The sequence below is a fragment of the Akebia trifoliata genome, unplaced genomic scaffold (genome assembly GCF_017979445.1).
Source record: "Akebia trifoliata isolate Shusen 1 unplaced genomic scaffold, ASM1797944v1 Contig01006, whole genome shotgun sequence".
NCBI lineage: Eukaryota > Viridiplantae > Streptophyta > Magnoliopsida > Ranunculales > Lardizabalaceae > Akebia > Akebia trifoliata.
The window spans coordinates 801,043-828,953 of NW_028237412.1; the positions used below are offsets into that span (position 1 = coordinate 801,043).

Below are 27,911 nucleotides of genomic sequence, written 5' to 3' on the forward strand. Positions count from 1 at the left end.
AAAATTAGGAATCCTAAAGTTAGATCTGGAGTAGGAATAAGGTTAGATTAATAAAAATAAAATTTTAGGATGGTTTAAGCTTACTGTAAATTATTGGGCAGTAAGTAAAAATGATTTTGTGCTGATTTAGGTTGATTCGATTAGGGTTTTGGGGCTAGTTTGGACAGCACAGTGACATAGTAGTTTTGGGAGAGGATTTGATAGGTTCCATTATGTGTAAGATCTCTAAAAGAGATTAGTAAGGACTGACCTAGGGTTTAGAAATAGAAAATTACAAAAAACTACGAAAAAATGATGAAGAAAAAGAAGAAAATTAGACTATAACTGCAAACCAAAAAGAAAATGGAAGATATTGATGATTCTTACTCACCAAGATGAATGCCCCAACATTTAATTAGGAAAACCAAAAATTCTATAAATTGCATTAAAAATCTTCATAAAATAACATAAAGATGTGTTTAAATAGTAAAACAAAACCCTAACCCAAAAAGACCTAAGCTACCCTTAAGTGAAAAATAAATTACGAAAATTCTCCAATATTCGTAACTTTCTCTCTCATAAAATTTCAAACTTTAAAACTTAAATAAAAGACAAACTAGAGTTACTAAACTACCCCAAGCATTTATACTAAAACCATGCCAATAAAATATAAAAATAAATCCAAAACATAAAAAAAATCCACGGTAAAGCCCAAAACATAATATTAAATGAATCCAGTATTATAACACAATGGTCACATGTTGATCATTCTAACTAAACCAACAAACCCAGCTTTATCCAAATGCAACCCACATGTAATTTCCAATGTGGAGTCTTCAAAAGATCTTATACGTCTTCAAGTCCTCTCTGTAACTAACACCAATCCACAAGGATGCATGCAATTTTTTCCTCCTATGATAATATTTAGAGGGTGATGATCTGATTTTAACAAAATTTTCCCCAAAACTCGTCACCAAACCAACCGTCCTCAGCAGATTTTCCCTCCAAACCTACCATCCTCAACCTCTCCCAAACCCATCATCTTAGGCATCTAAGATCATGAGATATGGAGAATGTAATTGCAAGGCTTGCAGATGTAGATCAAACCAGAGGGTTTGAGCTTGCATCCTCAACATGAAACTAAGTTTAGAGAAGGTTGGGAATTGGAGAGCTGTAATGGATGCTCATGGATGCCCTTCAATCTTCAAGCCTCAACACAAGGATAGGGCTTTTGGAAAGTAAAGAAGATGAATTTTTGGGTGAAAAAAAATCAAGGGTCTTCCAAAAGAGGTTGAAGGGAAAGTGAAAGAAATTGAAGATGAGGTTCAGACGCTTGAAGATTTGTGGCTAGAAGTTGAAGATGGGAGCCTTAAGTCATTATATAAAAGTATTTCAAAGGAGAATGAGGTCAAGGGTGGTATGTCATCAGTTTTAAAACTTATGAGTATCTCTAATACTTGGCAAAACATGGAGGGAATTTCTAAATCATCCGAAAAAATTCATTGTTTTTATCCAACTGTGTTTGAAAAATCTGTTGAGGATGATGGGTTTGGCGATTAGTTTTGGGGGAAAAACCTATTTTCCACAACCCAAAACCGTGTACACCCCTACTAAGAACACCCATGAAAAAAGACGGAATTTATGGCCACAAATCACCAATCAACTGAATTAGGTGGACCAGATGTGCATGGGGTCAGTGGGTGACATTATGTTTGTGTTGGCAGAAAGGAAACATACACCAAGGAGTGATACTTACCGTTATAACTTTGCATTGAATCGACTAAGAAGTTGTGGGGGAATGACTCAGCCCTTGCCCAAGTTGGGGTGGATACCTGATCCATATTTTTTGAGGACTCTTTTACTCAAATTTGCAACCATCAACCCTAGGGGAAGTTTCACAATTGTATAATGTACATATTCATAACAAACTCCGATTATTCTACGAGGAAAATATAAAATTTCTTTCTGAGGAAGTGAGACTGATAATAAAATTGATTCTCAGGGTAATGGTGAAAGAACATCATCTTGCCAAACCTCATAAATTGTGTCTCATGCTGCTCGCATAGACAACATCAAATTCGCACCGTCTCCTAATCTCAGCATGTCTTTCACCAACATAGCAAACAATTCACACCACTCCCCAAAGAACTTCAAAAATTCCTGCTTCTTTAGAACGATTCATACTATGGGACTAATTGAAAGCCCACTAAAAAGCAGGCATGATCAATTAAGACAAACTAAGCCCTCTTAAGTATACAACTTCTTCTCTTAGTTTTTTGCAAACCTCACTAGAAATGCAAATATTTACTGTTATTGACAGCCGCTCCACCTGGCCCAATCTACAAATTGCATGCCACCATAAATATTGTTAGCAAATCGGACACCTACAGTAAATGCCAATGCAACAGGAGGAACCCGTTTTGCCAAAGGCAATGATTCAACAACATGTTCTAGTCCATTTATAATCTGGTAGCGAGTGTTTGAAGAAACCGCGAGAAATACACCTGAAGTCAATTAGTAAAGAATGAGTTAGAAATGTCTTTAAAAACCCACAAATATTATTTCAGCATTGGACCTAATAGATAAAATGGATCACCAAGGTTGAATTAGCTAAATATTACTACTTTAACATATCTAAGCAAAGTCGCCAAAATCTACGACTTTTTGAAAAGTCACGATTAAATCATGAGATTTTCGTTCACTGATTTAAACAGGTCTTTTTCATTAAGTCTCGACATTTACAAACTTCACGATTAAATCACGAACTTTGTGACTAAATTGGAAAAAGAAAAAAAAAACAGATGACCTTTGATGCAACTAGTAAGAGATGACCATGATAAAGACGGTGGTGATCATTTTACCGATGTAGTGTTAGATAATAAGGATGCAAATGAAGACAACATTGATTTTGAACGGTTAACGAATCTTAGCTTGCACTCATTATTGTAATCTTTTTTATATTTTGAACAATACAGACCTTAATTGTGTCCTGTGGTTGCTTGTTCTAATTTAATATGGGGTTTAGTGATTTATTGTTGTAATTTATCATGGTATTTGATTACATAATATGAGAACACAACCTAGTAGGAACAATTACACGGTCCTAAACCTAGCTCGATTTTTCCAATTTTACTGTATTTTTCAAAATTTTCCCTTGCCGACTTATTCCCAAACCCCGACTTGGTGACAATGATCCCAAGCACCTAAAAGACTCGGTCATATTATAAACCCAGAAAGCATATTGACAGAAGAACTGGAACCCCAGGTAAATAGCACCATCTTTGTTGTTTGCTATCTAATGAGTAGAGAAGCAGAAGGCAGCCCACTTCATTACTTGGTAGTTAAAACGTTTCATGTCGAGTACATATATCAGATGTGAAATACTTGGTTCAGGACAAGCAGGGGAGATGAAGTCCACCACTCCAGCTTGTCCCATACATTTGGCACACATTCAACAGGATGTGGCTTACATTCTACAGGATGTGGCTTACATTCTATGAGTCTCCCATGCTGTGGAAGAGAATCAAACTGTTGATCTTATTTGTAACCATCTAATTTGTAGAATTTTTTTTTCTCTGGATATAAATGGATGAACCTAAGTACCTAACCATCTAATTTGTAGATCAGTTGACACATTATTATTGAACCCATCTTTTAGTTTTTAGTTCCTCAGTTATTTGCCTTTTTTTTTCTTTAATCTTTTTTATTCCCAAAAAACGATTATTTTTTATGTCTTGTTGAAGTTAATGCAACATCTAGAAATGTGAGCAGTAAAAAGGTCATAATTATCAATTGTAAAAAAGCCTAATCAAATAGACCCAAAACTATTACAACTATTTACAGAGCATTAGAAAAGTGACGGATGAGTAATGAGAAAAATTATGTCCACATCAGCTCGTTGACTAAGACTTGATTCAAGATTATCCTAACATTTAAATAAATAAAAAAAGTAACACCTATGCAAATTATCATTAAAAATGAGTCAACATACCCCAAAGAGCTGCACTTTTCAGTAGAGGTGGCACAGGTATGTCTTCTTCTGATTTCTTTATGTTCCTGACAACGTAAAAAGGAAATATAGTGAGGAATCAACTGTGCTCGAAAAAGAAAATCAGAAAATCAAAAAAAGGAAAAAAAACAATTTTGCAGTGTGTATATTTGAATACAAATACGAAGTCTTATGAATCTTTCACAATCAGCTTCTAATCTTGAAAACCAAATGATGTTACTTTCAATTATGGTAAAAATCATACGTTCATGGTCAAAATTATATGACTGGGATCACATTGTACAGGAACCTCTTCAACCAATAAGGACATTGTATTTGAATCACAAATAGTATCCAAATAATCTAGTTGACGATAGAATCATCCAAAATTGCCCCATTTGATCAAAAGATATGATAAGAAAAAAGGTGTGCAGTGGGCAATTTTAGGTCATCTTCTTTGAGAAGATGCTAAGAAACTAAGATCTAGAGCTCATTGAAGTGATTAGTTTGCAACAAGAGAACTAAATCTACGGTTCTATTTCCCTGCGGATATATCGTTAAGGAAGAGAATAAAATGATCGATCAATCAAAACAAGATAAAATTATCTGCTATTAGTTGCTTGTGGTTCTTAAGGACTAATCCAATAAGAATGGATACATGGCATATTCTCTCCATAAGTCTCCCAAGTTACACGTAAACCCATGCACCATCACATTACAGACTTATTTGCAAATCTTGAGGTATATTTAGGCATTCTTATGCACTTCATGTAGGTTTTATGCAAAGCCTAATTATCTTAATTGAGAAATTTTCTTTGGTGCATGGAGAATGTGAAGCACTAAGAGGCAAACAATCAATCTTGCAATACATGGAGCTAGGGATCATATAAAAGACTTCATCAACATCATTTCTAGCCATGTGGATTCATTTCATCCACTCATTTTGAGAAGACATTACTTTTTCTTTTTACCTACACATTATTCCCCTTTTAGTTCAAGTTCATTATCTCTTTTGAGCTCTCTTTTTCCCCTAGCATTATTTTGAAAAACTTGGGAAAACACCTTTGACTATTTCTTCCCTTCTTTAGTCTTCTTTTCACAAACCCTTTTTCTCACTCTTTACCTACCAAGCTTTTGGTTGGTTTTCATTTCCAGTTCTCTTTTTTGTCTTCCATTTTGAATTTCTCCCAGTTGTCTTAATTTAATCTCTTCTTCTCACCTCTTGAGGGAGCCATCTTTCCACATTTTTCTCTACAAATCTCCTTTTTTCTTTTCTACAACATCTTCTTCACTTGCTTCCGCGACTAGTTCCACCATGATTAGTTAACCTATTAATTGGGACTTGAAATGATGACCATTCCTTCTCACTTTTATAAGATTTTGAGTATATTCACAACCATGGAGGTTTAATTGTACAAGAATTTCTTTCACTTTATTGATGTTTTGAGTACCCACAGAAATCTATCCCGATTTACCTAGCATGTATGATTTGTGGGGTATTGTATGTACTCAAGAGATTTGGGCAAGATATAATGCTCAAAGAGGCTAGTTGCCTCCCCTTGGTAGTCAGACTTACGAGTTCAGACACCCTCATTGTAACAAAATATATATATATATATATATATATATATATATATATATATATATATATTCTAGTTTGATCTTTATAGCTTAAAATACCTTTGTGGAAGAAATTTACCGTACACTTTTATGGGCTTAATGTTTATCTTTGGAGGGAAGACGTCTCTTTTGCTGCTCCTTCCCCTTGTTATTTTCACTCAAAAAGTATTAAAAAAGGAAATGTTAGACTAATCTCAATATCCTAACACCTCATATCCTTGATTTTATCTTTAAACTACTTCCATTTACTTTTACTACATTTTTTGTACTAATTTCATTCTCTCTTATCTATTTGCATTCATAGCACACCCCACACCAACATTTTATACTTCACTTTGTTTTATACTTGTAGGAAACCTTAGTATCTTATTTATCATCTCAATCCGTGTGGAAATGACCTTGGGTACTCCCAAGTATTACTTGTCTACAACTTGACAACATAGTTAACACTCCCCAAGTTATTACTTGTCTACAACTTGACACCATAGTTAGCTCTCCCAGACTTTATTACATCATCATTTTGTGTCTAGGGAATTTAGTGTTTTAATCATGGTTTATTGAGTTGAGGGATACATGCTTGTATTTCTTTGTCATTAAGAATGTGCACATTGAAGTTGTAACAAGCTTTTGGCGTTGTTGCTGGGGATTGACAATCAAGTATTCAAGAACAAGGGTTTACTACATCCACCACTTACATGTATATATGGGTCAGGATCCCTTGACTCTTAAGAATGACTCATGAAAAAACACATGATCCCAACCCTTCAGATGCAAAATCCAATGGTTGAGATTTATCCTCGGGATAAGTATCTCCAAGATTTTTGTTATCAAGATACTCATAAATCTCAACCATTGGATTTTGTGTTTAAAGGGTTGGGACTTGGGATCATGCATTTTTTTCATGAGTCATTCTTAGGAGTCAACGGATCCCAACCCCATATATATATATATGGATCAGGTTCGGCAGCCAACAATAGGGAGCCAACATTTTGTCCTATGTGGCTAAAAAGTTTCAGATTGAGCTGATTTTTTGTGAGGATGATCTCTATGATGAGGAGATTTTTTACTGAAAATTTGTAAACCACTTTTGATCAACTTAGAAGTTTCCGATTGGGCTTATTTTTTGTGAGGATGATCACTATGGTGAGGAGATCATCCTCACAAAAAATCAGCTCAATCCGAAACTTAGGCCACATAGGACAAAATTGGCTCCCTAATGTTGGATGCCGAACCTGACCTTATATATATAGCCCATTTGGCAAGCAGCGGAACTTGCTTGGTTGTAACACTATTTGGATGAACATATGGGTACGTGATTGTAAAAATAGGTTGCAAAGAAATCAAGAAAAAACTATTGATGGTCTCTTTGATAATTTGTTTATTTCGGGAAGTGGGGATTCAATTTATATTCCAACAATGTCGTACCATGAGAGTAACCAAGGTGAGGAGGCTAGGCCCCAAATTAGAAGGCAAGCACTGCCAAGAATGGAGAATTCATTTGTAAGGTATGAACCTAAAACATTGAGAGACTACCTACCATGGTTTTAAATTTCGTCTCGTTTTCGTACAAAACATTTCGGAATTTCAACTTACCAAAACGAAACATGCAATAATCTATTGATCCGCCAATGGTTCGATTTGTTTTGTTTGTATCGAAATGTTTCGTTTGAAACAAAACCTAAAAACCCAAATAAGAAAAAAAGAAAAAATTGAGAGTGATAAATCCAGAGATAGAGAGATCTATAGAGAAAGAGATATAGAGAGAAACCTGGATCACCGAAATTCAGGTAAGCTTTTTCCCTCCTTTTCTTTTTCTGGTTTTCTCTTCTCTGGTTTGATGTTTGCGAAATGAGACTTCAGAGTGAAAGTGCCCATAGGGAAAATCCGTTAGAAAACACGAATCCCGGTGTTTTGGAGTCATCACCTAGTTTAGGTCTAGGAACCATAAAATGACTCTGAATGGAATTCAGGTCGATCTATGATAAAGACAATGGGTAAAGGGTCAGATTACGGGCTTTAGAAGGTGTTAGGCATTGAACCCGCCCGATCAAGAAATTGGTCTCTACTATTATCCAAGACCATCCTATAGTCAACGGGGGAACTAAAGTTAAAAGTAAAAGTTCAGGTCAAATTGGAAAGACCTTGGTCAAAGTCTAATTGAGATATTCAAATTAAACTGAAAAAACCTACCGAGTTAACTCATAAATAAAATAAAATAAAAAGAAAATTAATGGAAAAAAAAAAAAAAAGATTTTGGTGTGGTCGGGCCTGGAGTGACTTCCCAGGTTGCCTATATACCCCAGATATCTTTTGGGATCAAACCGAACGTAATTTGAAATACACGATTTGATGAAATTTTGAAAAACTTTTTGAAGTCAAGGAGTTGACTCGGGATTTTGGATTTGATAAATATTGGAGTTTAAGAAGAGAAAAAAAATTCTAAATAAAAAAAATCTTGAATATGAATCAAAATAGTGAGTTGACTCACTAAGTTTTAAAAACAATTTACTCCCTCCCCCCTTTTTTTGTGTTTTTGGTATCTTTTGCACCTAGTTAAATCGGTAAAAATAACTTGAATAATATAAAAATAAAGGTGACTCACCTTGAGGTCCGATTATTGAGGATCCCTTTAGAAAAAGCCAAGGCAAAACGTTGCGATGGCTTGGGTGCAAAAACCGAGCAAGGCCAAGCTAAAAAGTTGAGGTGATGTAAGAGTTGATGATGGTCGAAAGGGCTGCTGTACATATGATGGTTACTATGATTTTTTGTGGTGGGAAGGTTCGGTTGGGTATAAAAATTTGAGAGAATTAAGTGGAGGTCTGTGGCTGCTATGCAAAGGTGAAGTCAGATGTGGTTGGCTCAGATGGGAATAAAAGAGAAAGGAGAAGGGAGAATAGAGTGTCTAGGTAGGTTGTTGTCAAAAGGAGTAGCCGAAGGTAAGGTTGCTAATGGAGGTGGGGTCTGAGAAGGAGTTGTGAGGAACGTTAATTGTTGTCAAATAAGGTGAGTGGGGGGTTGCAAAACTGTAAGGAAGAGAGTGAGAAGGAGCTATGAAAGGTCGGGGCTGCTACTGGAGCACTGGAAGGAGATAGAGATGATGAATGTGGGGGTCATGGAGGGATGTTAATCATGAAGAATAAAGGCTGAGGTGTGGGTTATGGAAGATAAAGGAGGATGGAAGGGAAGTCACCTGTGGGTATGGGACCCAAGGGTTGTCAACAGATAGGTATCTGATCGGATAGTGCTATATCCGAATTCGAATCCGAAAAAAATATTACTATCTAAATTCGAATTCAAATCCTATCGGATATCACTAACCAAGATTCGAATTCGAATTTGAAAAATATATCGAATATTCGATAATATCCAATCTGATAAAAACCTACAAAATTTTGATTCGATCTATACCATCATCTTCAATCTGTAAAAAACAAATCGATTTTCCTATTCTTTTCAACTTCAAAAGTTGTAATCTTCAACCTATTTCAGTCTTAAAATTAAATAAACTTTGATTTTTGAAAAAAAATGATGAAAAATTCGAACAAAACATCAAGTATTTTTTACATCAACATTGACGATATGGATTTTCAAAAAATAAATCAAGATTATTTTGGTTTGAGGTTGAAGCCGATGGATTTTGAAGGGAAAAAAATAGGGTTTTACTTTGAGAAAGAGAGAGAGAGAGAGGAAGTATCTATCGATGCTCACAAGCCGGAGAAGATGATGCTTATGGAGCTCGCACAATCGAAAAAATAGGGTTTTAATTTTACTTTAAGAAAGAGAGAGAGAGGGGAAGTATCTACCTGGATGCTCGCCGGTCGAAGAAGAGGGTGGTAATGGAGCCCGCATAGTCAAAACCCACCATTGCTGGTTCTTGCGTTTTTGGTTGAGAGAGAAGATAAAGATTTGAAAGATAGGTTTAGTTGTGTAACATTAATACATAACATATATATTTAAATCGGAGCGGATACTATCGAATCAGATTTCATAACATCCGAATTCGTATCCGAAACTCATTCGAATCTTAAAATAACATCCGAATTCGAATTCGATATCCGAAAAATTCGAATAATATCCGATTTTTCGAATCGAATTCAGATTTTCGAATATCTATTAACAGGCCTATGGGACCCGCGAAGGGTATTTACATCATTTTGTCAATTTTTCTGAATTTTGGTGAACAATTTTGTTTGGTCGCAATGTGATTCTTTGTAAGTCTCAATGTTGTATTTTCCTAGTATTGCGAGGTTTCTAGGTCATCGAAATGGGTGACGATCCTAAGCGTACTTTCTACGTCGAGTTTGAATTTGCAGTGATCCTAAGAGTGCGTAATTTCTAAGTTGCGCGTTCCGAGAAGAGAGAGAATAGGGTAGGACTGGGAAAGGACTTATCACGAGCTTTTAGCTCTTCGCATGTATGATGCATTCATCATTAGGGATCTGTGACAATTGGGTGACGAGTTGTCGAATCAGACAATCGCAAAAATGGGGTGTCTACAGAGAGTGAAACCCGTGTTCTCAAGGTTATAAGTGCCTTTGACATTGGTTTTCTCTTGAAGACTAACTCATTTATACAACCCCCTTTCACATTTTGTAAATATTTAAGATACCCCTATGTTTTTAAACGAATGGCATGCCCCTTGACTTAGATATCTTCTGAAAGACCACTATAAATGCTTAAGTTTATGTCTCGGAATGTTTCGTATGCTTCGGAATATTTTGGTATCGTTTTGATTTTAAAAAAAATAGAAACAACGAAACGAGATTTTAAACTTTTCTACTGATGCAAGATAGTGAGGGGGGGAAAAATAAGAGGGCTTAGGGAATTTGGTTTCGGATTTGGGCAACAATAGCGAAATCTCAATTGGCTATATGTTGAAATGTAAAACACAAAGTTTTCCAATTACAACATTTTGAAATTTCGATTAGGGGAAGGTCTAGGGATTAGGATAAAGTTTAAGAGATTTAGTTGGAGGTAAGGTTTAGTGTAATTTAATTATTACTTTTTGCAAGTATGATCACAATCCTAATGAAAATGATTAAAGGTTTGTAGGTAAGGAAATAATTAAGGGTCGAGGTTTGTAGGTTTCAAGAATCTAGAAAGGGGTTTCAAAAATGAAGAACAAGGAACTAAAAGAAAATATAAAAAAACAAAAGAATAGAAAAATAAAAAATAAAGATTAAAAGAAAGGAGTGTTATATTGGCCTCACTCCAAAATGGCCTCACACCACACTCATTGTTGGTAAGATAAAGTTCAAGCTCTCTTTTTATTCATCATACTTCATAAATAAATAAATAAACACTAATACAATCTATATAAAGAAAATAAATTTAAGAGTCCTAATCAAACTAAAACACCAAATAAATAACCTAATTTTCGCAATTTTTTTCTCCTAAATTTTCAATCGTAATAAACTTAAATAAAAGACAAACTTAAATTACTAAATTGCTCCTCAATATTATACTAAGACCATGGGCCAATAAAATATCAAAAGAACCCGAAAAACATAAAATTAAAGCCCGAAAACAGAAAATTAAATAAATAATTAATTTAAAATAACCCAGAACTATAAAATGATAAATCTAGACCCAAATAAGTGAAAACCTAAATAATTACAAAATTTTCATCAGAACCCTTGATTGTTGACTTGATATGTGTTCCGCATTAGCTACCATGGTTCAAAATATCGTCCCATTTCGTAATGTTTCGTACAAAACATTTTAGTTTTTTGGCATACCGAGACGAAACAACAGAGAAAACGAAATATTAAGTGGTTTCGGTGATTTTTGTGTGAAATCAAAAAGGAAAAGGAAAGGGAGAGGGGAGAAGAAGAAAGGAAAGAGAAAGAAAGAGATACCTTGACACGCCGAAGTCACGTCGAGTTCTTCTCAGTGTTAGCTACCTCCTCCTCCTCCTTTTTCTTCTTCTTCTCTGTTTTTTCTATTTTTCCTTACATTCTCAGAGAAATGAAGGGCTGGGCTGTTTTGATTTTTGAACGATGAACAATTCAATGCCCTTAACCTTTGTCTATTATGAAAGACTGCACTATTTAAATGAAATCCCTCCATTTTAATAAATATTTGATACACCCAATGTTTTCAAACTTGTTGCATACCCCTTGACCATAGTCTTCTATAAAAGAATTCTATTAAAACCTAAAAATTAATGTGCCAAACGTATCTAATGTTTCGGCAATGTATCGGGAATGTTTCGATTGTTGAAAAGCTCAAAACATAGGATTGAAAAGAGATTTTAAACCATGCTTGCTACCTACTACCCACTAGGTTTAGTGCTCCATCATGCATTGTCCTCCCCCCTTCAATCAAGGTCACAATTTTGATATTATACCAGGAGTAATCCACTTATTCCCTACATTTCATGGGCTTGAGTTTGAAGATGCCTATCTCCACCTTAAAGAGTTTGAGGAGATTTGTGCCACCGTGCACTTTCAAAATATAACTGACTACTTTATCTGCCTCAAACTCTTCCCATTCTCCTTTAAAGGAGAAAGCAAAGCATGGCTTCACTTCCTAAGACCAAGATCAATTGGTATGGGGAGATATGACAAAAGAATTTCTAAAGAAGTTTTTTCCCACTCATAAGACCAATGCCCTCAAGAGAGCACTTGTGACTTTTACCCAAAAGGAACATGAGTCATATTTCCAATGTTGGGATAGCTTTAAAGAGCTTCTCCAAAAATGCCCCCACCATAACTTTAACCAATGGAGTTTCCTTGGCTTCTTCTACAATGGACTCGCATCTTCCACCTTGCAATTGGTTGAGACCATGTGCTATGAGGAATTCCTAACCAAATAGCTGATGAAGCTTGGGAATTCTTTCAACCATTTGTGGAGAATGCCCAAAGTTGGGAAAAGGTTGAAAAGGTACATTTCCTGCCTAACCCTTGCCTGACCCAAAAACCCCAAATTCAGAAAGGTCAATACGAAGCTTCAATCAATGAGTCCAATACTTCCAACCTCGAGGAAGTGAAATTAGTCACTATAATTGTTCCATTTCCTCAAAAGATTGTACCAAGAGAAAAGAACAATCCAAAATCAAGAGATCTTAGAGCACTTCAAACAAGTCAAGGTGAACATCCCCATGATTGATGCAATCAAACATGGACCATCATATGCTAATTCTTGAAAGACTTATGCACCGTCAAAATAAAGATGAATGCTCAGAAGAAAGCATTTCTAACTGAACAAGTAAGTGTGCTAATTCAACACAACCGCCCACCAAAATACAAGGATCCGGGTTGACCCACCACATCCTGTGTAATTGGTGAATTACCAGATTGAGAAAGCATTGCTTGATTTTGGTGTGAGTGTTCACTTATTGCCTTACTTTTTGAGTGAGCAATTAGGATTGGGAGAATTGAAGACAACCAAGGTGACTTTGCAAATTGAAGACTTACCAGTCAAGATCCCAAGAAGCATAGTTCAGGATGTACTTATCCAAGTTGACAAGTTGTATTTTCTGATGGACTTCATAGTGCTGAACACTCAACTGATGCACAATGCTAGTTCACAAATTCCTGTCATCTCGGGTAGGCCTTTTCTTGCCACCTCCAATGCCCTCATCAATTGTCGGAATGCGATAATGAAACTGTCATTTGGGAATATGGCAGTTGAGTTAAACATTTCCATGTTGCAGGCTACCCAATGACCATGAGGACATCCAAGAAATAAATCTACTTAAGTCTTTTGCCCAAGATAGTCTTCCTCAAATAAGTTCCATGGACCCTTTAGAAGTATGCCTGGTGGACTTCTAGGATTTTGATAATGAGGAGTCCATGAGAGACATGATTGCCCTCTTAGAATCTACACCCTTGCTGGATACTAATAGGTGGAGGTCCAAGTTTGAACGATTACCCACAACTGAGACCAAGCATCTATCCTCTATCGAGTTTCTAAAACTTGACCTTAAGCCCTTACCTGTTGAGCTGAAATATGCTTGTTTGGGCCAAGAGGAGACCTTTCCAGTCATCATTTCATCTGAGATTACTCAAGACCAGGAAGCTAGATTGTTAGATGTCCTTAGAAAACACAAGACCGGATTATGGTGGACTATAGCAGACCTAAAGAGAATAAACCCCACAATTTGCACAAATCGGATTCACCTTGAAGAAAATGTCAAACCCACCTAAGAAGAGAAAAGGTGGTTGAATCCAAACACAAAGGGTGTCGTTAGGGCTGAGGTCCTCAAGCTTTGAGATGTCTACCCCATCTCTAACAGTCAATGGGTAAGTCCAACCCAAGTTGTCACTAAAAAAGTATGGGATAACAGTCATGAAAAATGAGCACAATTGACTTGGTTCTAACTCGGCATACTATCGATTGGAGGATGTGCATCGACCACAGTAAATTGAATGCGGTCACGAGAAAGACCATTTTCCCCTACCCTTCATTGATCAGATCTTAGACTTATCAGCTAGGCATGGTCATTACTGTTTCTTGGATGGTTACTTAGGTTACAACCAGATCGAGATTGCACTTGAGGACCAAGAAAATAAGACCTTTATATGCCCCTTTGGAACCTTTGCATATAGGAGTATGCCTTTCTGCAATGCCCTCGCCTCGGTCCAAAAGTATGTTGAGCCTCTTTTTTAATATGGTTGAATGTTTCCTGGAGGCATTCATGGAAGATTTCTCAATCTTTGGTGATTCTTTTAATGATTGCTTGCATTATCTAGAACTTGTTTTGATTCAGCTTGAAGAGAAGAATCTGGTGTTGAGCTGGGAGAAATGCCATTTTATGGTATCTAAGGGAATTGTTCTCCGACACATCGTCTCCTCCAAGTGCTTGAGGTAGACAAAGCTGAAATCGACCTCATCTCTCGTATGCCAATCCCTAAGAATATTAGAGACATTGGGTCCTTTTGGGGGCACGTTGGGTTCTGTAGGAGATTCACCAAGGGCTTTAGCAAGATCTCCAAGCCCTATGCAACCTCTATCCAAGGATAGTGTGTTACTGGATTCCTCTTTGATGAATCATCACAACTTTTGAAAAGTTGAAGACCCTGTTGAGCACAACACCCATCTTCCAACCCCCTAATTGGACAATCCCATTTGACGTGATATGCGATGCTAGTGACTATGCCATACGGGCAGTCCTAGGAAAACGAAGGAACAAGTTACCCCATGTGATCTACTATGCTAGCCGAACCCTCAACTCAACTACTCCACAATAGAAAAAGAGTTGCTAGCGATTTGTCTTGCCTTGGATAAATTTAGGTCATACCTCATAGGGTCCAAAGTAATATATATATTGATTATGAGGCTCTCAAGTACCTTCTATCCAAGAATGCTTCACCGCAACTCAGTAGATGGATCCTACTCTTGCAAGAATTTGACATTAAGATCAAGAACAAAAAGGCCATGGCGAATGTAGTAGCCAACCATCTCTCTAGACTAATCCTAGTACCTCCTTTGAGACGTCCTCTGTGGCTGAGACTTCCCAAATGAGTCTCCTAAGTATTGTGGCATGCTGATATAGCCAATTACCTTGTCATTGGTCACATTCCCTCCCACTAGACTACAGAAGATCAAAAGAAGCTTTTTTCTTAAGAGCACAAATTTTTCTGGGATAACCGTATTTATTTAAATACTCATCAGACCAAATAATTAGACGTTTTGTGCTTGAGTCTGAGTTCTAGTCCACTTTGTCTTTTAGCCATTCTGTTTCATGTGGAGGCCACTTCACTACCAAGAAGACGACTTTCAATATTTCACAATTAGGATTTTATTGGCATACTTTGTTTCATGATGTTTTGTTCTTCATGTAATACATGCCATAAGTTGAGAAGTATAAGTCGTAGGAACATGATGCCCCTAAACCCAATACTCATTGAAATGTTTATGTTTGAGGCATCAATTCGATGGGCCCTTTCCCTCCCACCTTTGGATATTTATATATCCTTGTGAAAGTAGACTATGTATCCAAGTGAATAGAGGTCATTCCATGCAAAACAAACGACCATTGGGTTATCCTGAAGTTCTTAAAAGAGAACATTTTGTCTAGATTTGGCACCTCCAGAGCCATCATAAGTCATGGGGGAACTCACTTTTGCAACAGGCCCTTTAAAAGTCTAATGCATAAGTATGACATTACCCAGAATGTAGTCACCCTTATCAACCTCAGAGAACCAGACAAGTCGAGATCTCTAACAAAGAGATCAAGAACATCCTTCAAAAGACAGTAAACCCAGATCATAAGGATTGGTCTATGAGACTATTCGAAGTGATGTAGGCTCACAAGACTGCATATAAGACTCCATTAGGGATGCCTCTTTACCACCTTGTCTTTGGAAGAGCATGTCATCTGCCAATTGAGTTGGAGCCCAAAGCTTATTGGGCAATCAAGACACTCAATTTCAGCCCAGATCAATATGGAGTTCAAAGGAAACTCCTACTAAATGAATTGGAAAAAATTAGAAATGACTCTTATGAGAATGCCTGGATTTCAAAGATAGAATGAAAGATTGTCATGACAAGAACATTCTCAGGAAGTCATTCAAAGTTGGAAATAGAGTTCTACTCATGACTCAAGGTTACATCCATTCCCTGGTAAGCCAAAATCGAAGTGGATTGGCCCTTCACTATCAAGACTATTTTCTCACATAGCTTTGTGGAGGTGGATAACCCAAAGACTAGCAAATCCTTCACTGTCAAAGGCAAATGTTTGAAGCCCTACTTAGAGGATTTCACTTCTGAGTTTGTTTCATTGTTACTCTATGATCCTGTTATCAAGATTCATGCCCTTTTTCTTGCATCCCTTGAGGCTTATTGTATCTCTTTGGAATGCGTACATGTGCTAATATTGAAGAAAACCTTAGGTTGTGTCTCTCCCATTCTCTAGTCCTTTTGAATGAATGTTGTCCTTTAAATCCCATCTATTAATGAATGTGTATGAGTCCTACCTTGTCCATTCATTGGGGACAAGGAACAAGTATAGGTGGAGGAGGGACACTTCTTGCAGTGATTCATCTTCCATTCCAAACTTTTCCTTAATTTTTTCTTTTTGGTGTTCAAAATTGAAAAAAAAAAGAAAAAAAAAAAACTCATTTGTTAAGTTGTTGAAAGGTCATTGAATTCCATAATGAGAAAGGGCATGTGGTGAAAAATCAATATTAGGCATATAGAAAATTCAATTTGTGAATTTCAGGATGAGTCCAATTCACTACTTGTCTACTAGACAATGTGCAAAAACTCTTGAATCTTGAAAACTCACACTTCACATGTGGCTCACGCTTGTAGGTCAAGGTATAATACCATAATTGTCGATTTGATGATCACCTAGAGTGTTAAGAGACACCAAGCCCAATGAACCATGACCGTCTTGTTCACTTGGTTCTCGGAGAAGAAAACAGAACTAGGATTACTAGAAAAATAGAAGGAACTAGATAATTTGACCAAGTACACCAAAAAGGGTTACCGTTGTATAGGTCATTTATAAAGAAAGATAAGAAATAAAGAAACAAGAATCGAATGAGATGCTCAAAGTTGATTAGTGTTAGTTTGTGACCAATAAAAACAAGTAGGATAAAAGTCGTTGTAAAAACGTTGGCAAGTTGGGATATCGCAAATAAACCCGCGAGGTATCAAAGCAAACATCCAAACTATTTGTTATTTTGGACAAATCAAAGTGGTTTTAAATCAATGCCTTTGGTCAATCCAATCAATCCTTAGTGGTTGTTACTTTTGAAGTAAGGTAGGAGGACCAAACCTTGATCGTGTGAGCCCATGACGCAGGATATCTACAATTCTAAGTAGTTTCCTAATACTATTAGGATTTGTTTCTATTTTCTAGATCTAGTAAGATTTCTATTTTCTAGTTCTAGTAGGATTTCTATTTTCTAATTTTAGTAGGAAGTTTCTAGTTTGTTTTCAAGTTTTTATTTTTGTCTAAATTCATTTTATACTTTAGGCTATAATTAGAAGTATCCTAACTGAGTTATAATAGGTTTAGAAAGTTTCTATTATATTATAGATAGATTGGGAATGTTAATTTTAGTATTTTAGAAAGTTTCTAAATTGTTATGATGAAGATAGCTATATAAGGAGCTTCAAAAAAAAAATTCAATCAATTCAATTCTCTTTTACTTATGTTAATTACTTTCTAGTTCTTTGCTTTATTTTCTTCCAAGCTATTGTTTGTTTATCAATTGAATCTATTGATTTATACGCTTTCGCTACGTCAAGTATCAGAGCTCTTTCTAAGATCCACAAAAGATGGTGAAGGTGATTTTGTCACAAAATCTTATCTAGAAGTTTAATTTGAAGCTCAATTTGAGAGGCTTGAGACTAGAATTATGGCTAAATAGAATTCCCTTCTAAATAGGCCAAATTCCCTCAAAACCTAGACGTTATCCAAAATTCCAATCTTGCTCAAATTGCACCCTCTCAAGTTGCATCCCATGTTCCCCTAAACCCTAAAACCTATACTCCATCACCATCCCATAAAAATCCTTCCAATAATCCCATTTCCCAACCCCAAAACACCTGGCCAAACTCACAATTAGGCCAATTCAACTATGTTGCAATCCTCACACAAATATCCCAACCCCTCCACCTTGCGGTCTCACCTCTATGACACTCCTACATGCTTTCTCAACCATCCCATACCCTTCCCCATCTAGTGCACCCTTCCGGAATTTTTTCCAACACCCAACATCCTCCACAAATCAATATCCAAAAATATATTTTAATTTTTGGATGAAAACGATCCCTGTCTCACCGGAATCCATCAGATCGAATATTGGCTTAAGACGAACATTCCACAATTCAATGGCCAACTCTACATTGAGGATTTCCTTGATTGGTAGTTTACTATGGAGTGTTTCTTGGAGTAAAGCATAGGCGTTCCAAATCCTATGAAGAAAGAGATTTGGCGATAGTCTACCATAGTAAGGATTGTTTTCCAATAGGTACTTACAACAAACTAAGTTCAAGACGATAGATCCATTCTGCATCCTCAAGAAAATTAGCAATAATAATTACATTGTCGACTTATCGGAAGATATGCACATATTTCCTTACTATCTTGACGATGGTGTTTCTTTATCTATGTTGAACTTAGGAAGAGTTCTCTTCAAGAACAAGGGCTTGTTGTAAGACATCTACAATCTAAGAAGTTTCCGAATTCTATTAGGATTTGTTTCTATTTTTTGTTTCTATTTTCTAGATCTAGTAAGATTTCTACTTTCTAGTTCTAGTAGGATTTCTATTTTCTAGTTCTAGTAGGAAATTTCTAATTTGTTTTCAAGTTTCTATTTTTTTGTCTAACTTCATTTTTTTTTCTTTAGGCTATAATTAGAAGTTGTTATTATGTTATAGATAGATTAAGAATGTAAATATTTAGTAGTTTAGAAAATTTCTAAGTTGTTATGATGAAGTTATCTACGTAAGGAACTTCCAAAACGAAATTCAATCAATTTAATTCTCTTTTACATTATCTTAATTCCTTTCTAGCTCTTTGCTTTATATTTTTTCAAGCTATTTCTTGTTTATCAACCAAATTTATTGATTCACACACTTCCGCTACGTCAACCTACAATTCACTATGCACTCAAGTTCAAAAAGTTATTGAGATCTTGTAAAGTATAATAGTGAGTGGGATTTGCCTTGATTACTAATATTGAGAATTGGATTCTTGGCCAAAAAAATATTTCATAACAATGTGCCCCCCAAGTTTTGGATCTTATTGATTTATCGGACACTTAGCTTCACTTCTAGTTGAGAGCAATACCTCCATACTTGTTTGTTTTCTTTTCCTAGTTAGAATTCCTTTTCAATTATTAGTGTTTGATCTTCTCCTGAGTTTGAGATGAAGATGTGTTCTGAAGAGGAATCAATGCATATTTCATTGTTACTTTGCCTACTTGAGGATGAGTAAGATCCAAGTTGGAGGGCGTAAATACTTGTTACAACTTTAATGTGCGCATTCTTAATGACAAAAAAAAAATATAAGTATGCATCTATCAACTCAATAACTTATGAATAAAACACTAAATTCCCTAAACAATAAATAAAAGACGATGTAACAAAGTATGGGGATGCTAACTAGGGTGTAAAGTTATAGACAATTAATACTTGAGAGTACCCAATGTCATTTCCACAAGGATTGGGGTGGTAAACAAGATATTAAGGATTTGTACAAGTGAAAAATAAAGAAATGGAAAAGAATATGGGTGAAGTGTAAAATAATGGTGTGAACTATGATATAAATGTAAATATATATAAAAGAGAGAATGGGAATAACGAAAAAAAAAATGTAAAAAATTAAATGGAAGTAGTTTAAGGATAAAACTAAGGATGAGAGGTGTTAAGACATTGAGATTAGTCTAACTACTCTCCTTTTAATACTTGTTTAGTACAAATAACAAGGGGAAGGACCAACTAAAGAGTTGTCCTCTTTCCAAAGATAAGCATTAAGCCCATAAAAGAATAAACAAGGTAAATTTCTTCCACAAAGGTACTTTAAGCTATAAAGACCAAATTAGAAAAATCTAGCGTGTAGGTATTTTGTGTATTTTCTAAATACTTATGATACTTGATAGACTAAGTCAAAGACTAGGTACACAAAAACTTACAAGAGAAATAAATGAAACACCTCAAAATTCCATCAATGTGCAAGATCTCTTATAACAAAACATAAATGATGTAAAATGTAAAAGATACCTCAAAACATCAATAAAGTGGAAGAAATTCTTGTATAATCAAACCTCCATGGTTATGAATACACTTAAAATCTCACAAAAAGGAAAAAAGGGAATTGACATCCTCTCAAATCCAAACTAAAGGCTTAGCTAGTCATGATAGAACTAACCATAGAAGCAAGTAGAGAACTGAAGAAGAAGATGCTCTTGAAAAGAAGAGAGATTTATAGAGAAAAATGTGAAAAGATGGCTCCCTCAAGAGGTGAGAAGAAGATATTAAATAGATAGAAGCAGGGAAAATTCAAAATGAAGGGCAAAAGGGGGAGAAGGAAATGAGAACCTACCAAAAGCTTGATAAGTAAAAAGTGAGAAACGAGTTGGTGAAAAGAAAACAAGAGATAGGTAAGGAGAGTCAAAGGTGTTCTCCAAAGTTTCCCAAAATAATGTTAGGGGAAAAAACATAACTCAAAAGAGATAATGAACTGGAGTTAAAAGGAGAATAATGGGTAGATAAAAGAAAATGTGACATCTGCTCAAAATGAATGGATGAGATGAATCCACATAGCTAGAGATGATGCTCATGAAGTCCTCTAGATGATCCCTACCTCAATGTATATCAAGGTTGATCCTTTGACTCTTAATGTTCCACATTTTATTTTATTTTATTTTTTTTAAAACCCTCAATTAGGATAATTAGACTTTGCATGAAACCTACATGAAAATGTCCAAATACACCTCAAAATCTGCAAAAGAGTCTACAATGTGATGATGCATAGGTTTTCATGTAATTTGGAAGATTTATGTAAGAGAATGCCGACAATACCCTTATGATAATTGGGATGATATGAACAAAATTGGTCATTATCAGCGGTACCTAGTAAATATCCTCCAATGCTCAAGTTAGATTCATAATTTTTCAATAAGAAATCCAATTTCTTTGAACAAGCATCAATTTACATTATTTATAGGTCCCAACTCCATTAACCTGAATTTAGCAATTTCCTACCATTAAATTTCTCCCCATGATCATCTTTCGATATTAATAATTTGTATTTATCCTCTTATAAGATTCACACCATCTATTATGTACTTCATCGCCTTCAGAAAATGATGATGATAGCAACACATCTTGTTGGGCTTCCCCAGGCATCACATACGAAGGGTTGTGCCTAAATGCCGTTAAGCTCAAGGTACCACTTGTTTCCCATGCCAAACCATTAGTCACATATGGGAAATTATCCACCTCCATTAAACACAGGTCTTTAAGAGACATGTGTCCAGCTAAGGCACATTGTATACTTTTGTTCATTCAACTACCCTCTCTTAGGGTGGCAGAAGATATCTAGGGCCTTGAGAATCCTTACAGACACTCGCCTTAACAATTATTTTCTTTCAAGGTGACAACTATCTTCATGTTTTTCAACACACTGATTTCTAAATCGTCTCCATGATGAGACTTTATTTTCGTGGCTGAATGCCTTCCATGTGGTGACATTTTCACTTCCTATCCATTCTCCTCTATAAATAGATGAGTCAATACCTGACTTCTCCATTCTTTACATCACCATACTCATTCTCTCTTCTTCTTATCCGATTTCTCATAGTTCTCTTTTGCCGCTCTAGTTCTTTGTCCTCAGATAACTAACTTTTTGTAATTGTTATTTCCCTTTGCTATGAGCCACAATAAACTAGAAAAGCTTACGATGAAGTACCATAGTCCAATCGGAGTAAATTTCTGGTGGGCCTTTAGCCAATTGGTATGTGGGGCAAACAAATTCTATGGTAGCCAATTAAATGATGGTTTGTCCTTTCCTACCCATTCTTTATCAGGGAGCTTTTTGGTCATTACAACCATGTTTCCAGACAAAAGGCTGGTAATTCTACAGATATGCCAACAAAATTATCGAAATGAACCAGTTAGGAGTGAACATGACGTAGGACATGATGCCTAACTAAACGGATGATTAGAGATCCAGATAAGATTACCGAAAAGCAATTGAAAACATAAAGTAACCCTGATTCACCTAAAAACACAAGAATATCAAATGAATAATTATATTAAAATTTCCAAGGCACTCACAATCCCACAAACAAAATCCTTCAAATAGGAAGAGGAGAGATGCCAATGGAAGATTGGACCTCCATTCGATTAGAATTCAGTTTTAATCCAAGTGTGTCTCTTAATCTTTCAAGGATTTTGAGAAGAAAAGTTGGGGCCAACTATTAGGGAAAACTTAGGTGTGCGGATTGCAATTTTTAGTTGGTTTAATGGACCCTAGATAGGGTTTGGTTGGGTTAAAAAGGTGTAGGTTGGTCTATGGTTAGGTGTAGAATAGGTTAGGGTAAGATTTTGGGCCGGTTGGGGTTTAGAGGGGCTACAACACTAAATCTAATTGCAGTATGGTTCTGTTATTGAGGTCAGGCAGCAACAAGGAGAGTATAAAAGGGTTCGACAACATAGTAGATGGATCGAGTCTGGTTTGGCAGCATAATAGATGGACCTGGTTCAGTCTGGCAGCACTAGGAACTGTTGGGGTGGTCTGGATTTGTGATTGTGTAGGGACAACAGCAAGGAATTTAGATGTGGGGATGGATTGGCTATTAGGTTCAGCAGTTTGTGCTGGTAAAAACAAAACTAGAAAATGAAGGAGGTGAAGAGGAAGAGGAAGAGGAAGAGGAAGAGGAAGAGAATAATATGTATTGAACTTACATTGGCTTCACACCAAGAACAAGTGATGGTTTCACACCATGTACCCCCACAAGAAAACCTGCATATTCATTCATTCATTCCCGCAAAAAGAGTCTCTACAATCAATATTTATATGTTTTCTAAAACCCTAGGACTAATCTCAACCATTAAAACTAATCTATGGCCAAAATTAAAGCATAACATGACTAAAAAAATAAATTATTTAATTAAAACTCCCTACAACTAATAAAAATTAGTTCTAAGCCACTAAAACTATCATAATAGTAAATAAACCTATAGCTGGAAAATAAATAACAAAAATATCGCTAGCTGAAAAATAATAAAATAAAACCTAAATGCCTAAAACTGGCCCATGGACCTGATGTCCCTGTCAAAACATCTCCTGCCAAGACATTGGACTGCAGTACATTCTTAAATTGCGTCAGAAGACCTGAGCATTTCTTCTATCCCTTCACTCCAGCCAAGACACCTTTGTCACAAGCCTTCCTAATTCTGATAACACCTAGTTTAAAGACCCATTTATTGTTTTCGGGGACTAGGAACTTGGCTTTCGTCCCAAGTGTGTTGGCCCTGCTGTCCAAATAGATTTCAATGGTAAATAATTTTCTTTTCAACAATTGATTTACCTTCAATCGCCACTTTTTTACTATGACGTTAATTTTGATCCTTTTTTCACAGCTATCAACAATACTGCAACCACTTCCGCAGCTCCGGTTGAGAAACGCTCTCCTGTCACTCACAAGAAACATCCTCCCACACTCCCGAAACTACTAAACCCTCCAGTACCCATAGCAACATCACACCTCCTGCAACCAAGATGACATAAACCTAAACAATTTCAACATGGCCCCATCCATCCTGTTTGCCATCTCATCAAGCCCGTGGGTCGAGTCTAACTGCCCTCCCAAAAGGGCTAGGCATCTAATGCCTCCCCAACTTGTCACTACAGGGATGGCCAGCTCATTTCCATCCAAGCTGCCCTCACGACATACAGAAGGTGTATATAAACGAGACATCCAAGCCCATAGTGAACTCAAAGAATTGATGATGCTACAAATTGTCAAACATTGAAAGGCCCTATGCCTTCTAGAAATTCTATAGAGAATGAGGAGAATCATCAATCACTGAACAGAACCTAGATTACCAATTCAACAGAAATATAGTCTAGTAGAACAATACATTTGCTCATCTTCTCAAAAGGTGGTATCAATAATTCCAATTTCCACATTATCTTTCACTATCCTCCAATTAATAAGAAGACCCATAAACCACAAAGACCAAAGATCTTCAAGGTCAGAGGCCTACCAAAATAATATCAAATTTAAGAAGATAGCTTGTTTCCGCACAAATAATTTCTTCCTTAGTGGCAATGTGTCATGTTAAGAAACTATGAACAGAAAATACATCTTGATTTTCAAAATCCACGTATCATATTTCTCTAGGTTAAACATAAAGAGGAAAAGGAAGATATTGTCACTGAAAAATAGTTTTCCATTCAACATAATTCACCACGCATATGATTTCATATGAACGAAATTTAAGCAAACCTGAACTGAGGGTTACGCTTTAAAACATGTAAATTATCAATTCTTTATTTAAAGTTAAAGCAACCAATAGAAATATAGATCAACGGCCATTCTGACAAACGAATCATAAGAGCTACAAGAAAATGGCTGAAAATAGCTGAAGCTCAAATGTATAACATTATAAGCAAATTAAATAATGTGTTTCAGTACAAAACCATTAAGGGAGTAGGCAATGTGGCAACTAAAAAAAACGTATGCAGGATATGTCAATATAGAAGTGTACCGTTTGGCAGTCATGATTAAATTGGCAATGCCTTGTCCAATAAGACCACACACAAACCCAACAGATCCATATAACACGCCCTGAATCCAGAATATGTAAATATAATGCATGATAAGAAATAATTTTCAACATTAAGAAACATAAACAACAACTCATATTGATCATTAAAACGCTACAAGAAACTGATAATAAAAAATGCTACTAGAAACTGAAATTAAAGTTGGTCCTGTAGTCTAGCCAACTGTTAGAAGGAAATGAGTTACCTTATAGAAGTAGGTCGCAACCCTTTGCTGTATTGAAAACCTACACCCTGGCCTTTCAGCTTCAAAGACGCTGCATGGGAAGAGCACTTGAAACATTGAACAAACTTTCTTCAATATCTTATGAAATTGTAAATCACAAGCACAACATGAATCTGGCCAAGAAGCATGACACACTAACTAAGGGGATTTTCAGATTCAGAACAAGCTAGAACAAGTGAACCAAATTATCTTCATTAAGATTACAATTAGAATGAATACCTTTTGGCACAAACCAGTTGATCGGATCAGATATAGCAAAAATTCTAAATGGAAAAAGTTTAAGATCAATTTGGGTTTTATAAAAAAAATTCAGCAAAAAAAAAAAAAAAACGTTGATAAAAATTGAGTATCTTCGTAATGTTTGTGTATGGGATAGAATGTAGATTGAATCATATCCCTACACATGGCAGGGAGTTGGAAGGGCAGGAGAGATCATAGTCCGGTATAGTCCACCCCAGGGTACTTGTGGTCCAAATCAATTTAGCTTGGCTAAGCTGAGCTGCTTACTTATTTGGATGAGCAAAACAGGTGGTTGGGATGAGCTCAACCATGTCTCTAGTCGGAATGGGAGAGTATCCCAAGAATCTAGGAATGGTTGACCGTATTAATCACGTTCTTTCCTAAATAGATAACTTTCTACTTGCAAAGGCTTTCCCTTAATGAACCCGAAAATCCACGAAGGGATCATCGAGAATCCCCTTAAGGAAAGGGGTGACGTGTATTGAGAGGGGGTTAAGGAAAGGGATTAGCCTATAAATAGAAGAAGCGGTCACACAGGAAAGGACTTTTGGGTGGTTGTCTAACTTTTAAGCCATTACTTTCTGCAACTTTGATATTAACTCAAGTGTCGGAGGGTATTTGGTAGGTACCACACCAGTGCCCCAGCTCAGCGAAAGAAAGCAAATTCACCATCAAAGCTAACTTTGAGGTGTTCAAAGCATATTTAGGAAAATGCCTCTACAGTTTGTATTAAAAATATAAATCTTAATAATTCAAGAATAATAGAAAAGTTATTTTTCTAAGTCCAAAAACTCCTTAACTAAACTTCTTTAAATTGAACTGTCATATCATATGTTTCCTTCAAATCAGGAAAAAAAAAAAACTGTGTAAGGTATGTGAATAATTCATGAACTTATCACAAGGAGCATGAAATAGTAACCTGCTAGGTAAAGCTCCACAAGCATGTTGGATGCGTCCAAACAATCCTTTTGCTAAAGATGGCTGTCCAATGCGAGCATATGGTGCTAATAGACCAACTAATGCAATGTCAACAACCACTCCAACCAAAATGTCCGCTGCATACAACTCAAATTCCGCCCAGAAATCTTTTCCCCTCTTTTGAACTTCCGCAAAGGTTGCACAGCATGAATCAATAACTACCTGCAACGTTGAAACATTAGTTAAGATGGATGGGAGCCCTGATCACCATAGAGGTTGGTAGTGACTTCATTTACACCGTACATGTTGACTGTTGATCACATTTTTATGAGTCATTCAATTTTAGCTCTAGATCATCCTTTAGTGGATTTTCAATTCCTGGGTGGTGAAATTTTTGGGCCAAAACATACCCATGAGTAGCAAGGTTTATAATCTCATCTCGAAGCAATGTTTCAATCAAGAGAAAATACAATTCTGTCTTGACCAAAACAATACTGTTTCAATCAGAGTTGATGTTTTGTATCAGTCTCAACCAAGTCTACATTCAAGATACGACACGATATTTTGAACCATGGGCATGATTAAACTCTGTAGAACTTCACTCTACCACATTTACTTTCTGTAATCAAATTCAGTTTTCTTGACAAACCTCTGTTCCAACTTTAAAAAGGAAAGAAGGATCGGCGAGCATCCGATTACGAAGCAAAGAACAAGACCTCATCCCAACACCCAAAGGCCAAACTGCCCCCTACAATTCAATTATAAAAATATATATATATATATAAAAAACTCAAATTATTTGCAATAGTAAAGTTAAAAAAAAAAAAAAAAATGGGTTTCATCATAATCAAAAGTACCTGCCAATCCAGGTATCTAAGAAGAAGAACTTTCCGAATTCCAACAGTCTTCGCCGCCTCTAACATATCCGAAGGAAGACTAACCCCTTTAGCTTCCATCTCTTTAATCACCTCTTCAAACCTCATTATTGGCCCAAACTCTTCTTCTTCTCCACCATCTTCATCATCACCACCACCATCTCCTCCAGATGGAAATTTCCCATCACCATTACCATCACTGCCATCGAAAGAATCTCGATCACCGCCTCCACTGTCAGTATCAGGCAAAAAACTAGCCTCAAGAACCCTAGAATCATTTTCTAAGGAAATTTCTCCTTCACTATGTAACTTAGCAACTTCGGAATCATAATACTCTGGTTCGATATTTGGCTCTAACATGCTCGAGAGCTTAAATTTCTGCTTTTCTCTCTTTGTAAATCCATTGTATCTAGAAGAATTTGCAGAATTTCTGAACTCGATTTTACGATTTGTGGAACATCGAAGTGTATTTAGGTGAAAAATCAAATCTTTGCTCACAGAATCAGTATCAGATGATAAATTGGAGATGTTTGACAAACCATATCTTAATGAAAGAATCGCCATTACGAATCCTTACTGTTAGATCCTTTGAGAAGACAAATGGTGCTAAGAATACAGATTTGAATCTCAAAGACTTCAGATATTTGATTCCTCCGTAATTCTCTGTAAAAAGATAGAAAAACATCTACGACGAAACAGGGGAATGAATCATATAAAAGTTTTTTTTCTTTTTTTTAGTTCGATTTGATGGGTATTCTACCTTTCATATTCGATTTTCTGAAAAGTGTGGGCATGAAAATGTGGCGGAAC

General features: G+C 36.1%; 1 protein-coding gene across 2 annotated transcripts; it reads right to left on the minus strand.

Moving 5' to 3' along the window:
• Positions 1 to 27,911, minus strand: LOC147380771 (protein RETICULATA, chloroplastic-like). 2 transcript variants are annotated; one of them, XM_086431259.1, is made up of 7 exons: positions 27,084 to 27,910; positions 26,876 to 26,974; positions 26,228 to 26,448; positions 25,030 to 25,099; positions 24,767 to 24,846; positions 3,971 to 4,035; positions 7 to 2,483 (listed from the first exon to the last, which is right to left on the minus strand). In XM_086431259.1, the coding sequence occupies exons 1-7, from the start codon at positions 27,663 to 27,665 to the stop codon at positions 2,290 to 2,292; spliced, it is 1,311 nt and encodes a 436-aa protein (XP_086287385.1). In that variant the 5' UTR covers positions 27,666 to 27,910; the 3' UTR covers positions 7 to 2,289. The 2 variants fall into 2 exon arrangements, with proteins under 2 accessions (XP_086287386.1, XP_086287385.1); XM_086431260.1 differs by lacking the exon at positions 26,876 to 26,974 and having other exon boundaries at positions 1 to 2,483; positions 27,084 to 27,911.